The sequence below is a fragment of the Medicago sativa genome, chromosome 3 (genome assembly GCF_051527215.1).
Source record: "Medicago sativa cultivar Bolivia chromosome 3, Bolivia_mono, whole genome shotgun sequence".
NCBI classification, from domain to species: domain Eukaryota; kingdom Viridiplantae; phylum Streptophyta; class Magnoliopsida; order Fabales; family Fabaceae; genus Medicago; species Medicago sativa.
The window spans coordinates 15,316,936-15,338,162 of NC_140751.1; the positions used below are offsets into that span (position 1 = coordinate 15,316,936).

Consider the following 21,227-nt stretch of genomic DNA (forward strand, 5'->3'; position numbering starts at 1 on the left):
GCACGGGATAATTTGTCACAAATAAAATTAACTCTGATAAAAGAGACAAGGTGTCGCTGATAAAATGATTTTTGTTGAGTGGTCATTGATAAAATGATATATTTCATGGATATATTAAATAATATTTAATGTAGAGTATCTTTTTGCACTGATAGATATAAAAACATGATATCACTATAACGAATTAACACAGTGATATTAAACTCTCTTTAACTAAAATGCATGAAAAAAGTGATAAGTTTATCACTTATAATATTTTAAAAATAACTCAAATGCACATGATAAGTTGTCACAAATGAAATTATCTCTGATAAAATAGACAAGTTGTCATTGATAAAATGATTTTTGTTGAGTGGTCATTAATATTCTAAGTAGAGCATCTTCTTTCATTGAGATATTTTAAAAAAAACACGATATCATAATGACGTTCCGATTTTTTATACCGTAACTTTTATTATACAACGATATTAAACTCTCTTTGACTAAAATGCATGAAAAAAGTTATAAGTTAAGAACAAATAAGCAAGTTTTCACTTATAAAATTTTAGAAATAACTCAAATGCACGGGATAAGTTGTCACAAATGAAATTAACTCTGATAAATGAGACAAGTTGTCATTTATAAAATAATTTTTGTTGAGTGGTCATTTATAAAATGATATATTTCATCGATATATTAAATAATATTCAATGTAGAGTCCCTTTTTTCATTGATATATAAAAAAACAACTTGATATCCATATAATGATGTTCTTATTATTCAGACCATAACTTTTATTACACAACGATATTGGACTATCTTTAACTAAAATGCATGAAAATAGTCATAAGTTGTCAGTAATAAAGTTAAATTTTATACAGATGACAAGTTTTTTTTTTTACGAACAAATAAACTAGATAAGGTGTCACTTATAAAATCTTAGAAATAATTCAAATTCATGGAATAAGTTGTCACAAATGAAATTAACTATGATAAAAGAGACAAATTGTCATTGATAAAATAATTTTTGTTGAGTAGTGATTGATAAAATGATATATTTCGTCAATATATTAAATAATATTCAATGAAAAGTATCTTCTTTCATTGATATATATATAAAAAAATGATATCACTATAAAGATGTTCCGATTATTTATACTATAACTTTCATTATACAACGATAACTTTCATTATACAACGATATTAAACTCTCTTTAACTAAAATGCATGAAAAAGTGATAAGTTAGGAGCAAATACGCTAGATAAGTTGTCGCTTATAATATTTTAAAAATAACTCAAATGCATGGGGTAAGTTGTGAGAAATGAAATTAAATAACTCAAATTCATGGGATGAGTTGTCACAAATGAAATTAACAATGATAAAAGAGACAAGTTGTCATTCATAAAATAATTTTTGTTCACTGGTGATTGATAAAATGATATATTTCATCGATATATTAAATAATATTCAACGTAGAGTATCTACTTTCATTGATATATAAAAAAAACATGATATCACTATAAAGATGTTGCGATTATTTATACCATAACTTTTATTGTACGGCGATATTAAACTCTCTTTAACTAAAATGCATGAAAAAAGTGATAAGTTAGGAGCAAATACGCTAGATAAGTTGTCACTTATAATATTTTAAAAATAACTCAAATGCACGGGGTAAGTTGTCACAAATAAAATTAACTCCGATAAAAGAGACTATTTGTCATTGATAAAATGATATATTTCATCGATATATTAAATAATATTAAACGTAGAGTATCTTCTTTCATGTATATATAATCAACTGTATGCACATGATAAGTTTAACTGTGATAAAAGAGATAAGTTGTCATTGATAAAATGTTAATTTTATATATTCTTAATCTATAATAAAAATTAAATAGATAGACACAAATAAAATTAGCTATAAAGTTGTCATTGATAAATAATTTTTATTAAGTGGTCATTGATAAAATGATATTTTTCAAAGATATATTAAATAATATTCAATGTAGAGTATCTCTTTTCACTCATATATAAAAAAAAAAATATTATATCACTATAACGATGTTCATACTATTTAGACCATAACTTTTATTATACAATAATATTAAACTCTCTTTAACTAAAATGCACGAAAAAAGTGATAAGTTGTCACTAATAAAGTTAAATTTCATATGTAGAAAAGTTTTTATTTTGAGGAGAAAATACGTTATACAAGTTGTCACTTTTAAAATCTTAGAAATAACTCAAATGCACATGATATGTTTAACTCTGATAAAAAAGATAATTTGTCATTGATAGCTTAATTTTTGTTGAGTGATCATTGATAAAATGTTCATTTTCTATATTCTTAATATAATACAAATTAAATAGATAGTCACAAATCAAATTAACTCTGAAGTTTACTTCAAAAAAAAAAAATTAACTCTGAAGTTGTCATTGATAAATAGTTTTTATTGCTTGATCATTGATAAAATGGTATTTTTCATATATATATATATATATATATTAAATAATATTCAATGTAGAGTATCTTCTTTCATTGATATATAAAAGTTACATGATATCACTATAACGATGTTCCTATTATTTAGACCATAACTTTTAGTATACAACGATGTTAAACTCTCTTTAACTAAAATGCACGGAAAAAGTGATAAGTTGTCACTAATAAAGTTAAATTTCATATTGAAGACAAGTTTTTTTTGTGGAGTAAATACGTTAGACAAGCTGTCACTTTTAAAATCTTAGAAATAACTGATATGCACATGATAAGTTTAACTCTGATAAAAAAGATAAGTTGTCATTGATAGCTTAATTTTTGTTAAGTGGCCATTGATAAAATGTTAATTTTCTATATTCTTAATTTATAATTAAAATTAAATAGATAGTCACAAATCAAATTAGCTCTAAAGTTGTCATTGATAAATAATTTTTATTAAGTGGTCATTGATAAAATCATATTTTTCATAGATATATTAAATAATATTCAATGTAGAGTATCTTCTTTCACTGATATATAACAAAAAAAAGTATATCACTATAACGATGTTCATTCTATTTAGACCATAACTTTTATTATACAACAATGTTAAACTCTCTTTAAGTAAAATGCGCGAAAAAAGTGATAAGTTGTCAGTAATAAAGTTAAATTTCATACAGAAGACAAGTTTTTATTGAGGAGTAAATACGTTAGACAAGTTGTCACTTTTAAAATCTTAGAAATAACTCGAATGCACATGATAAGTTTAACTCTGATAAAAGAGATAAGTTGTCATTGATAACATAATTTTTGTTGAGTGATCATTGATAAAATGTTCATTTTCGATATTCTTAATCTATAATACAAATTAAATAGATAGTCACAAATTAAATTAACTCTGAAGTTGTCATTGATAAATAACTTTTATTGAGTGGTAATTGATAAAATGATATTTTCATATTTATGTATATATTAAATATTATTCAATGTAGAGTATCTTCTTTCACTGATATATACAAAAAACATGATATCAATATAACGATGTTCTTATTATTTAGACCATAACTTTTATTATACAACAATGTTAAACTCTCTTTAACTAAAATGCACGAAAAAAGTGATAAGTTGTCACTAATAAAGTTAAATTTCATACAGGAGACAATTTTTTTTTTTTGAGGAGTAAATACGTTAGACAAATTGTCACTTTTAAAATCTTAGAAATAACTCGAATGCACATGATAAGTTTATATCTGATAAAAGAGATAAATTGTCATTGACAACATAATTTTAATTGAGTGGTCATTGACAAAATGTTCATTTTCTATATTCTTAATCTATAATAAAAATTAAATAGATAGTCACAAATCAAATTAGCTCTAAAGTTGTCATTGATAAATAATTTTTATTAAGTTGTTATTGATAAAATTATATTTTTCATAGATATATTAAATAATATTCAATGTAGAGTATCTTCTTTCACTAATATATAAAAAAAACATGATGTCACTATAACAATGTTACTGTTATTTAGACCGTAATTTTTATTATATAACGATGTGAAACTCTCTTTTACTAAAATGCATGAAAAAAGTGATAAGTTGTCACTAATAAAGTTAAATTTCTTACAAAAGACAAGTTTTTTTTTGGAGTAAATTCGTTAAACAAGTTGTCACTTTTAAAATCTTAGAAATAACTCAAATGCACCTGTTAAGTTGTCACAAATGAAATTAGCTGTGATGAAATAGATAAACTGTCATTAATAACATATTTTGGTCATTGATAAAATGGTCATATTCTCTATTCTTAATTTATAATAAAAATTAAATTGATAGTCTAAAGTCCTTATATAGATAGTCTAAAGACCTTATACATCCTTATTTACCAATTATTCCATTAATCTAATTTATGCAATGATAAACTGTGGTGTACTCCAAATTTACATATGCTGATTAATGAAATTGCCCTTTCCTTTGTGTGTCCCAGAAATTTTGCTTACTATTATTAACTCTCATGTTGACTGAAAAATATAACTATAATCCTTTCCATCATTTTCAATCCAATTATTTACTTATTATGGGAACAAATCTGCCAATTACTTATTCACCAAGCTACCAATCAAATTAAAATTTTATAAGTTTAGTTTTTTTTCTTCTAATCTTGCTTATTCCAAAAACAAACAAAATTTACTGCCAAATAAAATTATTTTAAAAAAATTGCATTGCTTATAGACTCCCCAATTAAATTATAAACATTGGCAAAAAAACATGCGCCAACGGCGCAACCCGTGCGTATGCACGGGTACAGCACTAGGAAAAGTTAAATTTCATACGGTAGACAAGTTTTTATTTAGGAGTAAACACACTAAATGAGTTGTCATTTATAAAATCTTATAAATAACTCAAATGTATAATATAAGTTGTCACAAATGAAAAAAACTTTGATAAAAAATACAAGTTGTCACTTATAAAATCTTAGAAATAGCTCAAATGTACGGAATAAGTTGTCACAAATGAAATTTGCTCTGATAAACTTTTACTATACAAACGATATTAAACTCCCTTTAACTAAAAAGCATGAAAAATGTGATAAGTTATCAGTACTAAAATTAAATTTCATAAGATTAGAACTTTTTTTTAAGAGCGATTACGCTAAACAAGTTGTCACTTATAAAATCTTAGAAATAACTCAAATGTATATGATAAGTTGTCACAAATGGAATTAACTCTAATAAAAGAGACAAGTTGTCACTGATAAAATAATTTTTGTTGAGTGGTCATTAATAAAATACTCTTTGTTATCGATATATTAAATAAGATTCAATGTAGAGTATCTTCTTTCACTAATTATTTATACCATAACTTTTATTATACAACGATATTAAACTCTCTTTAACTAAAATGCATGAAAAAAGTGATAAGTTTTTTTTTTTTGACAAAGAAAAAAGTGATAAGTTGTCATTAATAAAGTTAAATTTCATACATAAGACAAGTTTATTTTAGGAATACGCTAAACAAGTTGTCACCTATAAAATCTTAGAAATAACTCAAGTATACGCGATAAGTTGTCACAAATGGAGTTAAATTTGATAAAAGAGACAAGTTGTCGCTGATAAAATAATTTTTGTTGAGTGGTCATTGATAAAATAATTTTCCACAAAAGAGTCATTGCTCTTAAGCCCTCTTTTGCTACAAAGCACAAAAGAAGTTGACATTGACTACAATTTGAAAAAGAATTAAAATACCCGGGAGAAGTTGTTACTGATTTTAAATTAAATCTATTACAAAAATAAGATATTCACTTTAAAATTTTCAACAATGGATATTGCTAGGATCCATGCTTTTTAGAGAATCCATGTCCTAAATTTATATACTCAATTTACAAAAAGTTAATCTTCTATATTCTTAATCTATAATAAAATCTAAACAGATAGTCCAAAGTCCTTTTTTTTTTTGAGCAAAAGATAGTCCAAAGTCCTTATACATTCTTATTTACCCAAATTATTATTCCATTAATCTAATTTATACAATGATGAAAAAAAATTCGCCAACCTTACAACCCGTGCGTCCGCAAGTGGTGTAATCCACATTCGAATATGTTCATTGATGAAGTTGCATTTTGCTTTCTGTTACCATAAATCTACCTATTTAAAATCATCTATCCAATACTACTAATCTTGCTTAATGCTAAGTACCATGTTGACTCGGGAATATATTTTATAATACCTTCCATTTACTTTGTCAAAACTTACGATGGGAACATTGCTTCCTATTACTTCCTCACCAAGCTACCATTTATATGAATTTATGATAATTATAAGTTAGCCAAATCTTACTTATTCCAAAACAAAATAGAATTACTGCCAAAGAAAATTATTTTTAAAAAAATTAGCATTTTTAAAAAACTCTAGAATTAAAATATAAACATTGGCAAAAAAAAATGCGCCAACGGCGCAACCCGTGCGTATGCACGGGTACAGCACTAGTTAAGGAGAAAAGAAGGAACGTGGACGGTTTAATGGAGAGGTACAAATACAAACAAATAAAATAATGGAATAGTCAATTGCAGCAACGCAATGGCACACGTCACCAAAAAGTTTCTGGTGGGGTATTTGACTTTCCAGCACATACCATATACTATAAATATAGATGCACCCTAACAACTCCCTCTCAAATTGAATTGCATATTTGCATCAAAATTTATTTAGTTATCACATTAATTTGATTTAATTGGTGGTATCAAAATGGAAGCTGCTAAAACTGCTGATCCCATTCCTCTTCTTACACCTTACAAGATGGGCAAATTCAATCTCTCTCATAGGTACCTATTATACTTTCAATTTCAATACCAATGCTTACCTTGTTTTGCTAATTAACCTCCCATTTTCAGAGTTGTTTTGGCACCACTCACTAGAATAAGATCCTATGGCAATGTTCCTCAACCACATGTTGTCCTCTATTACTCTCAAAGGTCCTCTAAAGGTGGTCTTCTTATAGCCGAAGCTACTGGTGTATCCGACACAGCTCAAGGGTATCCAGACAGCCCAGGTATATGGACTAAAGAGCAAGTTGAGGCGTGGAAACCTGTTGTAGATGCTGTTCATGCTAAAGGTGCTACATTCTTTTGTCAGATTTGGCATGTTGGAAGATTTTCAAATTCAGGTATGTATTTATTTATTTCCTCATATAATTTGAAGATTATTTTAGTTCGAGGTTGTTATTGTTGGATTTAGATGGTGTGGTGTGCGTTCATGCAGTCAACCACATCAAGATCGGTTGTCTAGATTTCAATGCAAATTTTGACTTTTTAAATCTAAATTCTTGAGCTTGAAATCTGGACCGTCCAATATTGATTGGATAGTTTTGATGTGTCTGACTAAATGCAGTCACAACTCTGTGATAATATACAACCCAAATCCGTTATTTTTTAGTATTATTACTACTACTAAGGGGTGACAGCTTTCTGATTTTGTAAGTAATATATATGCACACATATATACAAAATAAAATACTTACTTTGTGTGTCCATTTTATTCTCAACAGGTTTTCAGCCGAATGGACAAGCACCGATATCTTCTACCGACAAGTCACTCACAAGCAATGATTTTGAAAAATTCTCGCCACCGAGAAGGCTTGGGACAGATGAAATTCCTGATATTGTCAATGACTTCAGACTCGCCGCAAGAAATGCTATTGAAGCTGGTAAATTTGTGGATCTTTACAAATTTATCCAAAATGAAATGTGCTTCAATCATAGTACAATACTGATATTTTTCAGAAACAGGACTATTTGTTGCTTTAAAGGGCACACAGACATTTTGAAAATCAACTAACATGCTCAATTTGATGCAAATTGCAGGTTTTGATGGTGTCGAAATCCATGGAGCTCATGGCTACCTACTTGAACAATTCATGAAAGATAAAGTGAATGACAGAACAGATGAATACGGTGGATCCCTTGAGAATCGTTGTCGATTTCCTTTGGAAGTTGTTGAAGCAGTTGTAAATGAGATAGGAGCCGATAAAGTTGGAATTAGACTATCACCATTTGCTGAATATGCAGAAAGCGGAGACTCTAATCCAAATGCATTGGGACTTTATATGGTTAATGCCCTCAATAAGTACAATATTCTTTACTGTCACATGGTGGAACCAAGAATAAAATCAGCTTCTGAAACGATTGAAAGCCCTTACAGCCTTGTGCCAATGAGAAAGGCTTTCAATGGCACTTTCATGGTTGCGGGAGGCTATGACAGACAAGACGGGATCAATGCTATAGCTGAAAACAGGGCAGATCTTGTAGTTTATGGTCGTTTGTTCTTAGCGAATCCAGATTTGCCAAAGAGGTTTGCACTTAATGCTCCTCTTAACAAGTATAATAGGGAAACATTCTACATTTCTGATCCGGTTGTAGGTTATACGGACTATCCATTTCTTGAATGAAGAAAAAATGATGTACTGTAGCATCCAAGGTTGGAAGTGGAACCTTCAAATTTAATTAGTTTTTTCTCCTTGCACATTTGTTTTTTTAGTGAAGTTGTTCACTTAATTATGAATTTTGTTGCTTATAGTAGTATTTTTATTCATACTAGCTTATCGGCTAGGACACAGTGACACAGTGTGTAAACTATTATGTACCTGATATTTTATACCATATAAGCTTTGTGGTTGATAGGATCCCGGAATTAAAGAGAAGAAGTGTATTCGAAAATGGAGAAAAACTCATAGTAGCCATCATTTATTTTTCTAGCTTTGTGTTCATAACCATCAACATGATAATGTACATAGTCATGTATGTTAACTAAAGGAATAGAAATGAGTCCTTAGCAGTTTATCCTAACAATCTTGGTGAATTGACAAAAAAGGAGTAAAAGCTCAAATTTAATTTTCTCTTCAAAGTTCCAAAGAAAACTAAATGGAAGCTCTTCATTTTCTCTGCAAAATGCCACACAACTAGCACCTGGGCAATTGCTTGTTTGCAAAATCAGTTTGAAGCAGAATGTGTAATGAGAAGTAAATTAAAAGTACATGTTAAAATACTACAACTAAGAGTCGTTTACTACTACCTTGATTTAAATAGGAGCTGAAAAACCAAATTTTCTATAGTTTCACCATCCTTAAGTCATATGAAGTCTCATGAATGAGTAAATACTCATGGAATTTCTTGTCCAATTTGAATATAAATAAAAAACAAATAGAAATCATAAGAACATTTAAATTTGAAAGAACTGTGATTTGTGAACACATTTGTACATTCGATGGTTCTGTTCCAAAATATCATAAAGGTCTTGGCTACTTTCAATTTAATGTTTCCCTTTAACTTGTCGATGCCATAAATTACATCTTATATTTTATGAAAAATCATACAAAGAAATATTATACTGTAAAAGCAAATGAAAAAACAAAGAGAAATGTGATATCATACCTAGTAGCAACACTAAAGATTAACTTGCATAAATATTTATTGTTTACAATGAAAAACAAGCATAATGAAAAATATTTATGAATTAAAGTAACACTAATGACCATTTTACAATTGTTCACAAGGAGATTCAAACTCAATATCTTAAGGTTATAATTCCGAGCTCTTGCACCGAGCTAGAATCTCAAGTGTATAATTGTCATTTTTGCCGCTTAGGAAGTAACAAAATAAAACAGCACGGGGATTCATAGCATGACTATACTTCTAGTGGAAAAAAATAAACTAATTGTTTATTTTTCTAATAGGTAGAAGGTTTTCCTTAAAAATCATTATCCGGCCATACGAATGTGCACTTTTCATAATAAGCTCTTCAATTCTTTGAGTGCTTAAATTAAACCAAACTAGTACATCATCTTTTTTTCTAAAGAATGTATCTCCCTTCTTACGGACTCCAATAGGATGCTCAACACAAGACAACAATCCAACAATGAAGAGTTTGGTCCAAGATTCCTTCACTCCAACTTCACCCAAAATTGATATGTGTAAACATGGGTCCAGAGTCAACATCATTCATGATTGAGGGTATATATGTTTTCACAAATACTTCACTGCTCATTGCTCAAGTCAAATGACACCAAATAAACCTCATCATGTGTTTCGCTTTGACCCCACCAGTGACACACTTCATCCATGCACACTGAAACACCTACATCAGTATGGTAATTTGTAGGAATATCTACTGCATCAACTTTTCTCCAAGAATCATCTTTGAGACAATATATCTCCCACGAGGTGGGATGATGACGTACATCTTTCCAAATCCCTCCATCTTGTGGTAAAAGAGTTATGTGTCGAATCACCTTATAGTCATTTGTAACATGGTCATAACCAAATCCATGAAGACAAAACACAGGATCCCAATGAAAAAATTCATAAGTAAAACGATCCGAATGAATGTCTTTGACTTCTTTAGTGGATGGGTTCCATAGTGTAACTCTCTCATCCAACTTACGTAAAATACAAAGAATGCCATTGACACAACCATATATAAAAAAATAACATGCATCCTCTAGAAATGAATTTGGCCAATCAAGTTTGACTCTATTTTCAAAATTCTCGCCAAAAAGAGAACATAGGTTGATAAATATGATTGTCCAGAACAACATGATGAAAGAGGAGCAATGTATCACTGTTGTATGAGTGATCCTTGGATAAGAAATATGTTCTGAAATAAGGGTTTTGAAATAAGAGAGACCATAATTTGCTTACGCAACGAAATCGAGTCAATGATTTAAGAGGCAGTTTTGAAAGAACGAGAAAGGCGAGATCGTCGTGTATATGATTATTACTAACCTTTCCATTTGTTGCAGTAACTGATTTCACCATTGAGAGAAGCCGCTGCTGCAGGTGTTGTTAACATGTTGTAGAAATTGGATTGAATTTATAAAAAAATTAAAAGATTTTTGCTCCTATTATAGCAAATACGCGGAGTTTATGCTTGATTTTTAGAAATTGATTTTTTTCTTCCCTTTTTTAAATTTATTATGATGAAAAGATTTCTTGCTTCTAATTAGCATTTAACATAGGCCGAGTATAATTTTTACATGCCCTATATTTTATTTTCTCCAAAGTTTTTATTTATTTTATTTAATTTCGTTTTCCACCTTCATCATACTTGTTAGAGGGCCCTTCATTTGATTGGATTCTCCTCCAACGCTATTGAAGTCGGTAAATTTATCCAAATTTGAGAAATGCTTCAATCACTGTACAATAATATTTTCCGGAAACAGGACTAATTAATTGTTTTTTTTTTTTTTTGAAAAAACCAAAATGAAATACAACTCAACAAGAGTGGCTCATCCCGCACAAGGTGTGCTAAAAAGAATCACCAAAAGGATTACAAAGTTATGAGTTTGTCACCATAAAGCACAGCGATGAAAAACCAGAAAGGAAATTACTCCCTAACACCCATACATAATAAAGGGTTCCTCCACCAGTCGTTTTAACCATAAAAATGACATAACCTTAACGTACTCTAATAACTTAACCAAATCCTGAGTTGAATGTTGTTAAGGTCATCTAACATGCTCAATGTGGTGCAAATTTCAGGTTTTGATGGGTTGAAATCCATGGAGCTGATGGGTTACCTACTTGAGCAACAATTTATGTGTATAACCATTTAAACATCCATTATTTTCATATAATAATTTCCTCACATCATCAACATATTACATGTATATGATATTTATATAACCAATTTATGACAAACTTTTGGGATAACCTTATTCTTTTTTCTTTTAAGAGTAATAGTCATTTTGGTCCCTAAATGTGTAACGAGCATTCACAATAGTCCGTCAGTATATCAAAATTTTAAAATAGTCATTGCACTTTGTTTGTAAAAATAGTCTCTAACTTTAAAATGTTACATTAATATTGGCATATTAGTCCATCAATATACTTATTTATTGTTATATCAGTCCTTATAAGTACTTACTTACTGTTGTATCAGTCCTTATGTGAAAAGAGTTATTGTGTAATTGCAATTTTTTATATTTTTTATATTAGTGTCACATTTAAAAGATTTTCAAAAGTCAAAGTCAGACCATATCATGACATAGTTGCAATTTTTTATTAAAGTTAAACTTTTACGGAGGATTATATATATTTTTTAATAAAACGTGTAAAAAATTATATTTAAATGTGTAAAATTAATATGTTTAAAATACGACCTAAAAATGTTGTTAATTTTTTTTTTTTGAGAGGGGAGTAAAAATGTTGTTAAATTTTGAAAACTAATTTGAATATTTTTTTTATTTTTTTCCAAAACATTTTGGAATCTGATTAGAATCCTTGTACAAAACTAATTTAGGAGATTAAGTTTTTTTAAGTTATTTAATTAGGTTAATTTATTTACTCCCCTGTCCCAAATTAACTACCCTGCTTGGTCATTTATGAGTATCATCATCATATATAAATGTTAAGTAAAAAATGTTGAATTGAGAGCGATAAAAGTTATATTAATTAGACATTAAAATGGTTACCAAAAATAAGCAAGGTTACCAAAAAAAATTAGACATTAAAATAAAAAAAAGAGTAACTAAAGTTATATTGAAACTTGAAGAGATAAATTATTTTATGTCAATTTTCCTTTGCAAAAAGAATATTTTGTTTTGAGACACCGGGGAAATATTTTTGGTGTGAACCTAATACCATCTGAGCGTAATTGTAGAATCTAATCATTCGAATTATCAAATGTTTGAATTAAAGATTTTAATAATTTATTAGGGGAAATGCTAACATATGTTCTTAAAATACTAAAAATCAAAATTATACATTAAAAATTGTGCTAAATTAATTTATTAAAGAGTGGAATTTAATTTTTTTTCAATAAATACTTAATTTTTATGAAAATCTTATCATATGCCCAAAGGCGCGGATCATGTCAACATGAACCATTTATTAATACAATAGTGCTATGCATCCCAAAGTAGCACTTCCCTTAATACTCCATCCGTCTCAAATTGTATGTCGTTTTAGGGAAAAAGATTTGTCCCAAATTATATGTCGCTTTACAATACTAATGCAACATTAATGTTAGTTTTCCTATTATAACCTTAACTATCTATTACTCTCTCTTCTTTCAATTGTTTCATATATTTTTCCCATATTATTTATTAAAGACAATTTTGTAAAACAAAAAACAACTCATAATATTTTTTTACCAAACAATATTAATTGCATTTCTTAATTTATGTGGAATGCTTAAAACGTCAGTACAATTTAGGACGGAGGGAGAAATAAAAAATCACCGGAGCCAAAGTTTCATTTATTAATTCCAAAAGCAGCACCCAAGTCGAAGCCTTTGTCTTTTTCTCTCCACTATAAATAAGCCTCATGCGTTCATTCATTCAAAAGCTCCCAGCTCCATTAAATTGCGATCCAACATCATATTTCCGCACTCTTGCATGCGACTTCCCCGAGCAAAGCTTAAGCATCTCGCACCAAAACCATGCCGGTTAACATAACCTCAATCAAAACTTCCTCCGATGAAATCTGGCAAGGCGATAATCCTCTCGATTTCGCCTTCCCTCTCCTCATTATTCAAACCACTTTAGTCCTCGTCGTTAGCCGCTCCCTCGCTTTCCTCTTCAAACCCCTCCGCCAACCTAAAGTCATAGCTGAGATCGTTGTATGTACCCTATCATCTGCATCCATTTAAATTAAAAGTCATACTAACAAATATCTTAAAAATATCGTTTAAGATTTCATAGACAAAAACTTTATCTTAAAAATACAAGTTGAACACTAATCAAAGTTGTAAATACATTATTTTCTAGCGGTTCAAAATGTTGACAAGTGCCATTTTCTCAAATTAATTTTGCTTGGAGAGTTACTACTAATTCATAATCCCTTTGTTTTTCACTTCCCCTTGTCCCTTGATATAAGACCCTACCTCTTGCAATTATGTATTTCTTGCATTACTCCCTCTATTTTAAGATTATTTATACATATCAAACAATTGCTAAGAATAATTCTGACAAAACAATAATTATTACTGAAATTAAACTTTTAAAACGACAATTGAAAATAAACACTTTTAATAACGTGATTTTTTATGATTGGATAGTGATTTATTTTTGAATTGCATGTATAGGGTGGAATTCTTTTAGGACCATCAGCTATAGGAAGAAACAAAGACTACCTGCAACGTATATTCCCACGATGGAGCATGCCAACGCTGGAATCCGTCGCAAGCATAGGTCTTCTATTTTTCCTTTTTCTTGTGGGACTAGAGTTAGATCTAAACTCAATTCGCCGTACCGGTAAAAGAGCATTCAGTATAGCAGCTTGTGGAATCTCACTTCCTTTTGTCTCCGGCATTGGCGTCGCCGTTGTTTTCCGCAAAACCATCGACGGAGCAGACAAAGCCGGATTCAGCACATTCCTAGTTTTCATGGGAGTTGCACTTTCAATAACTGCATTCCCCGTCTTAGGACGAATCCTCGCTGAACTCAAACTTCTCACAGCACGCGTAGGCGAAACTGCAATGGCAGCAGCTGCATTCGTCGACTTAACCGCATGGATTCTTCTCGCTTTAGCAATCGCGTTAGCCGGAAAAGAATCCGACGACGGAGACAGTAAAAGCCCACTTGTTGCCGTTTGGGTACTTCTCTCCGGCGCTGGTTTCGTTGCTTTCATGATGATTTTTATAAGTCCAGTGATGAAGCGTGTGGCTCAAAGATGCTCAGTGGAAAATGAAGCCGTAAATGAAGTTTATATTTCTTTAACCCTAGCGGGTGTAATGGTGTCAGGATTCATAACTGATTTCATAGGGATTCATGTGATTTTCGGCGCGTTTGTTTTCGGATTGACAATTCCAAAAAATGGTAATTTTTCTAAGAAGTTGATAGAGAGAATTGAGGATTTTGTAATGGGTTTGCTTCTTCCACTTTATTTTGCTTCGAGTGGGTTGAAAACTGATGTGACTAAGATTAGTGGTGGAAAAGCTTGGGGGCTATTGGTTTTAGTGATTTCAGTTGCTTGTGCTGGGAAGATTATAGGGATTTTTGTTGTTGCTATGATGTGGAGGATTCCAGCTAGAGAATCAATTACACTTGGAGTACTCATGAACACCAAAGGACTCGTTGAACTCATTGTACTCAACATTGGAAAAGAGAAAAAGGTTAGCTGCTTGTTGAAACTTTTCCCCCCTCTTTTTTGTTTTCAACTAAGGTTAATTCATTTTAAGATCGTACTAATAAGTGTCTAACTATGTAAGGAATGCATAAAATAAAAATTTGTCTTGAAAATGTAAGTTAATATTATTCAATTCAAAGTAAGTAACGTTATTTGAACCGTTATTCAAAAAAAAAAAACGTCATCTGAACAAAGTTACTTCTTTTGATTTCATAAACAATAATCTATAAATACATTTGATATCATTTTCCTTCATTTTATTTGTTTCGTTTCATAAGTTTATTAGCATCAAGACAAACGCTAACGTGTTGGTCTTTTCGTTTTTATTAATAAAAATAATTGAAGTTATCAATTTTATCCGATGATTGAGAGAATGATATAATGAAGGATAAAAATTAAGTGAGGGGGTATAATCGTAAGAAAAATGAAACGATATTAGTTTTGACATATATTTTAGGACTAATAATTTTTTTTTGAAAGAGGGACTAATAATTTTTGACAAATAAAATATAAATAAACTCTTTATATTGTTAGTCCTAATATTTGATTTTTACTTGCCAAAAGAACATATAAACAAACTACTCCCTCCGTCCCGTTTTATCTGAGCCAGTTTGGTTTTTCACACAGATTAAGAAAAATGTATAAATAAAGGGGAAAGTGGAATATATTGTATTGGGAATGATGAAAGTTGTATTGAAAATTGAAATGGTTCAGTTATTTTGGGACACTTTTTTTTAGAGTATTAGGTCTGATCTGTCAAAAAATATAAAAAAGTCTTATATATAAAAATAGATATGGTGTGAATATATATCTTTTGGCCCTGTAGAAAAAACTTTTGGTTGTAGGTCTGACCTGAGCATGAATTGGGTTCTAGATTTTATGATAAAAAAATAGGAGGCAAGGAAGACTATTAAAGATAACCAACCGGGTTATTATTTTCTAAAAAACACTAGTTACAAACCCGTGCTTCACACGGGTTGAATTATGTATTTTTTTAAAAATTGCTCTAAAGGAGAGATGTTCAAATTATGAAACATTGTCATTCTTCGTAAATTTGAGAACGAAGGTCGCATAATAAGAATTTTGGTTCTTCATTGTCTAATGCTAGTCTAGTGAGGAAAAAGAAAAAAAAAACTTAACCAAGAAACACTTATTCTTCATTCGCATGTTCGTCACTTGACCGAAATGCATACTCGATCAACACAAGGTGAGATGCCAATAAAATAAAATTAGTGTTTCAATTATTCACACCATCTAACAAAGAAAATGTTAGATCCTTGTTTGCCTGTATAAAGGGCGCATTCTCTTTTAAGATGATTTCAGGACTCAAAATTCAATGCCTTATCTACCCTCACTTATTAAAAAAATACAAATTTGCAAAATTTATTGTAAGAGAATAAATACTTAAATAATTGAGCATATGTACATTTACTTTAAATAACAATTCAAAGTAAACAGGCTCTTCATTCTTGGTATGAATAACATAAAAGATTTGGCCGTGATCAAGTTCAGCGCTAAACCAAGGTGACCAAACCTCCCTGACCAACCAACCTATGAAAAGCAGAACATCCATCAGAATATGTACATGTAATTGGTACAAAGCAAATTGGACTCAAAATGAGCAGAAATCAAACATACCCTGTGCAAATAAGTTTCTGAGTTCTTCGGAAAATCAAAGTTAATAACAACATTAACTGCTTCGATGTCTATTCCTCTAGTAAAAAGATATGTAAATGTTTCACATAAAGGAAGAGAAATGAAAACGATGAATTATTAGGACAATATATCTATATTGTAGGTTAAATATCGTTCCAAGCAACTTACGAAAAATAAATACACTGCCTGTTTATAAGAGGTTTTTTTAAGTGGTATCACTAAATAGGCTTACATGATCTGCAATCTCTTGATAATGTCTAAAAATGAAGGACCTTATGGAGTGCATCAGAGTGAACCATTTATGGCTAAAATCAGACCAAATAGCATCAACCTTGGGCCCTGTCTCCTTCAATGTTTTCACTTTCTCAATGAATTCCAACAGAATTTCCTCACATGATAGACTTCAATTGTTAGTCATTCTAAATGACCTTAGATAAATATGAAATGGAAGGGTTCCCTATTACTTACATCTTTTCACGTGAAGATTTGTAACTATTCCTATTGGAAGGTCTGGAGTGACCCATCTCCATCAATGCATACCTCAATTCAAAGTAAGGTAATAGTGAAAATTCAGGTAAGGATTATTCAAATTAGTGTTGAGTTATTGTGCTTACTTATAGATCTCCTGGCTGCACATAACCTTCATAAAATTTGCAACCATAGGCTCAAGTTTACAGTGTGTCATATTTATATTTAAAAACTACATTGCTCTTTAAATTATTATTTTTTAAATTTGACCCTGAGAATGATAAAATTTGATATCTATAGAAAAATATGACATTGCATATCCTCAAAATGAGGGACTTGACATGCAGATACAATGTATGAATTATAAGAATTAAAGTTGCATACGTAATTCAATTATATTCCACTATAGTGTCACTGCACCTTTTAAATTATGTCAACAAAAATCTAAATGATAAGATATGGTTAAACTTTTATACCATGACATACTCCTATCAATAAAAATAAAACAAAAGCATGTTATTCACCTTCAATTAACTAATATGAAACTAAACTTACATTGAAGGTGTACTGCTGAAGATTATATAGTGGCAGTGACGGAGATGTGTTGTGAAGTATTGGAATTAATGGCAGATGGATTGGGGATTGAACCAAGGAATGTGTTTAGCAAATTGGTAAGAGATGAGAGAAGTGTTTCTTGCCTGAGGGTAAATCATTATGCAGCATGTGGAGAACTTCAAGCATTGAGTGGAGGAAATTTGATTGGATTTGGGGAGCATACAGACCCACATATAATATTTGTCCTAAGGTCTAATAATGCATCAGGACTGCAAATTTGCCTCAGAGATGGGACTTGGGTTTCAATCCCACCTGATCATACTTCTTTCTTCACAAGTGTTGGTGACTCCTTACAGGTAACCCTGCACATAAATGTCACTACTATATGGCACACATAAAAATCAAATATTTCATGCATATTGATTCTAATAATTAAACACCATTTAAAATAGTGATTTTAATTTCTAATACACTTTATTAGAAGAAAAAAACTTTGAACACTTTCATATATTGAGTCATTAAATGATCAGACTCACTTATGTCTATAACTTCCTTCACACACTTGAATTTTTTTCGAGCAATGATGTTTAAAATACGACTCACCTGCAAAACGCATGTTCAGCTGTTAGCTCTTCAGTTGAAGGCCATTTATGACAACCTTTTACACTCAAAAACATACCAGAGTTCATTTAAATGAAATGCAGGAAGGAGAGATACTTACACCAGGAGTCAGAAGACCTTCTTGCATCACTAACATCTGAGTTTCAGATGGCTCCTCCACAGCCTATACAATAGACATTAAATTAACGATAATCTAGATCATGTTACAGAAACGAACGGATGAGCAAGAATAATGTCAATAGTACCCTCATGTTTCACAACCTATTTTTGTCACAAAAAGTAACTTAGCCTACGATTATCAATGCTAACTAATGAAAGATTGAACTCTATAAGTTAGAATTTTTTATTTTACATTATAATCATACATATTAATATTATATGTAATAGTTAAGCCATGACATGCATAAATATGCTTCTATCATATCCTTGCAAGTGATCCAAAGGTATGTGAGTGTAGCAGGAGAGTGAAGAAAGCGAACACAAAAAATCCTTGAAACACAGATTATCAAGATGAAAGTAACTGAAGTCAGATATATAAAATGCATCCATGTAGAAATTTAAATACATTTGTACTTCTATTTTTTGAAATCAGTCCCTGAGCTTTTAGTACCTATCTATATTCAATAATGTGATTAGACACACATACTCATCAGAATTGGATACACATCTTTTTAAGAACAAAAAACATAAAAACACATATTTATAAGCAAAAACGTTGTCCCGAGTTTTACAGAGTGAAAAAATAAAGCAACTGCAGTAAGTGAATAAGAGTTGTTTGACAAATATCAACTTTTTTAGGCAAGTAAATCCAATTCAAAAAGCACACTCCATACTCAGTCAAAAAACAATGCACACATATGATGGAACAGTTCAGGTTAGTTACATTTTGAGCTCAGCACCGACTTCAGATTTAACCTAAACAATTACCAAATTAAAGGAGCAACTTATAATAACTCGGTAAAGATCTCAACCTGGTAAAAATCCCAAAAGACTGCCCGTCTTCGAGTCAGAGTCCGAGTCCCATATGCACACAGAAATCATTATGAAATAAAATCACACATAATTAATCACAACAATCTACAAACTCAATAGTATGTAATCTTAAATAAGAAAAATGAAATAGAAACCTAGAGTCATTTTCTGAAATTGCCATATATGTTTGATCCAATTTCTATATAAACTATAAATTAGTGATGATGAAGTTGTTAAATTCAATATAAACTATCAATTATTAAATCAACTTAATGGCACACAACCAAATATTAGATAAAGGATAAAAAAAATTAATCAAACCAAGCAAATTATTAAAGAAACTTAATGGATGTGCATAATATAAAGAAAAACTGGGGTTATCTTTACCATTAAAGCATGACCACCATCACCAATGTCTGAAATCGAATCTTCCTCCCTTGGACCCATAAAATAGGGTTTTCATTTGTAAACAAAAAACATTGAATCAAACAGAATCAAAGGTAGAAAACATTAAACAAAATTAAAAAGTTCATAATCCCCTTCACTGGGAACATTTGCATCAGATAGATTAACCTTCAGATATACACAAAAATCACAGTATTATACACTCCACTGAGACACACATACTTCAGTCATACAATTTTTTTGAAGAAACATACAGCAACCATACAATTTAGATAACAAATACAATGAACTTACCTTTATGTTATTCCAACCAAGATCATTGTTCAACCTAAGATGCACATAGTACTGTAGTGCAACTACAGAACAACAGCCATGAATTCAGTTCCAGGTGTGATGACATTTGAATCAAAAATTGCCGATTCCTCTTTAGGAGGAAGTTTTCTTCCCTCCCTCTCAAATTCCTCTCGTAACCTTGATTCTTCAATAGCCTATCACATAAGAGAACACCAGTCAAAAAAGGTGAATCAAATTTACGCTTTAGCAAAATATTTCATTATTTTCCCGGTGAAATTAAAGTTGAACATGTATCACTTAGTAATACTACAATACTATAGCACTACTACAACTACTATTTGGCAACACTTGGTACTGAATCGCTTAATGCTGAGTAATAGCAGTTAGTTAAAATTTCCCTTCACTATAGTGCCTATATTTTCTGAGCAATAGCAGTTTGTTAAAAATTCGCTACACTATAGTGCCTATATTTTCTTAGCAATAGCAGTTCGTTAAAATTTTGCTACACTATAGGGCCTATATTTTCCTAGCAATAGCAGTTTGTTAAAATTTCGCTACACTATAGGGCCTATATTTAACAACAATTACGTCAAGACTATGAAACCTACATAAAAATGCAGCAGGATAATATCCAATAACAGAGTTTTCTATATTTCAATAAACTCATAAGTAATCAGACCAATGTGCAACATTGGTCTATGTACAGTTAATGGAAATCGCTGCACATTAATTAAAAACCACGAAAGATTAAATTCTCCAATTAATCACAAAATCAAAAGAATAAAAAAATTCATCACAACATACCGCATCAGATGCATCTTTAGCTGCCCTAAACCGAGAACATTTCTATCCATGTATTCTATCCATGTATTTTTGTATATGAACTGAAGGGAATGTGAGCGGTTAAAGAAAGTTCATATCTTGCCGTATAGTTTTTCATGTTCATAGCAACAGATGTTTATAGTGAAAAGAAAACAAACATGTTTAGCTGCAGAGCAAACAGAAAGTAAGCTGTATAAAACAATCTGAGTGCTGGGTAGTATTCGTCTATCTAATCTAAGAACAAAATATTCTCAAAAGATCAGGAAACTCACCCAATCCATGTGTGGTTCATATGCGTATATGTATCCGATCAATTTTGACTTAATGGAATTCGATTGCCCGAATAAAGACCAACAA

The 21,227-nt window shown here is 30.3% G+C and overlaps 2 protein-coding genes, 1 long non-coding RNA gene and 1 pseudogene across 5 annotated transcripts; 2 read left to right on the forward strand and 2 right to left on the reverse strand.

Annotated features, from left to right (window-relative positions):
• Positions 1-6,630: 6,630 nt before the first annotated feature.
• On the forward strand, positions 6,631-8,635 carry LOC146936042 (putative 12-oxophytodienoate reductase 11). The gene is made up of 4 exons (XM_085751057.1): positions 6,631-6,779; positions 6,849-7,120; positions 7,502-7,660; positions 7,818-8,635. Exons 1-4 carry the CDS (start codon positions 6,703-6,705, stop codon positions 8,399-8,401), a joined length of 1,092 nt encoding a protein of 363 aa, XP_085607183.1. The 5' UTR covers positions 6,631-6,702; the 3' UTR covers positions 8,402-8,635.
• A 1,027-nt stretch (positions 8,636-9,662) lies between these two features.
• On the reverse strand, positions 9,663-10,779 carry LOC146936043 (putative F-box protein At1g32420; annotated as a pseudogene).
• Positions 10,780-13,389: 2,610 nt separating this feature from the next.
• LOC146936044 (cation/H(+) antiporter 20-like) lies at positions 13,390-15,150 on the forward strand. The gene is made up of 2 exons (XM_085749130.1): positions 13,390-13,569; positions 14,035-15,150. Exons 1-2 carry the CDS (start codon positions 13,390-13,392, stop codon positions 15,148-15,150), a joined length of 1,296 nt encoding a protein of 431 aa, XP_085605256.1.
• A 1,140-nt stretch (positions 15,151-16,290) lies between these two features.
• On the reverse strand, positions 16,291-21,011 carry LOC146936045 (uncharacterized). Of its 3 annotated transcripts, none has more exons than XR_015030435.1 (4): positions 20,049-21,011; positions 18,478-19,785; positions 16,716-18,359; positions 16,291-16,628 (listed from the first exon to the last, which is right to left on the reverse strand). It is a non-coding gene; the product is annotated as an uncharacterized LOC146936045 (long non-coding RNA). The 3 variants fall into 3 exon arrangements; XR_015030436.1 differs by lacking the exon at positions 20,049-21,011 and having other exon boundaries at positions 16,716-16,791; positions 16,966-18,359; positions 18,478-19,975; XR_015030434.1 differs by lacking the exon at positions 20,049-21,011 and having other exon boundaries at positions 18,478-19,975.
• Between the last annotated feature and the right edge of the window lie 216 nt (positions 21,012-21,227).

Coding starts and splice junctions, on each gene's coding strand:
- LOC146936042 (XM_085751057.1), top strand. CDS start 6,703: ATGGAAGCTGCTAAAACTGCTGATCCCATTCCTCTTCTTACACCTTAC. Junction 6,780..6,848: donor AAATTCAATCTCTCTCATAG/GTACCTATTATA, acceptor TCCCATTTTCAG/AGTTGTTTTGGCACCACTCA. Junction 7,661..7,817: donor AAGAAATGCTATTGAAGCTG/GTAAATTTGTGG, acceptor TGCAAATTGCAG/GTTTTGATGGTGTCGAAATC.
- LOC146936044 (XM_085749130.1), top strand. CDS start 13,390: ATGCCGGTTAACATAACCTCAATCAAAACTTCCTCCGATGAAATCTGG. Junction 13,570..14,034: donor AAGTCATAGCTGAGATCGTT/GTATGTACCCTA, acceptor TTGCATGTATAG/GGTGGAATTCTTTTAGGACC.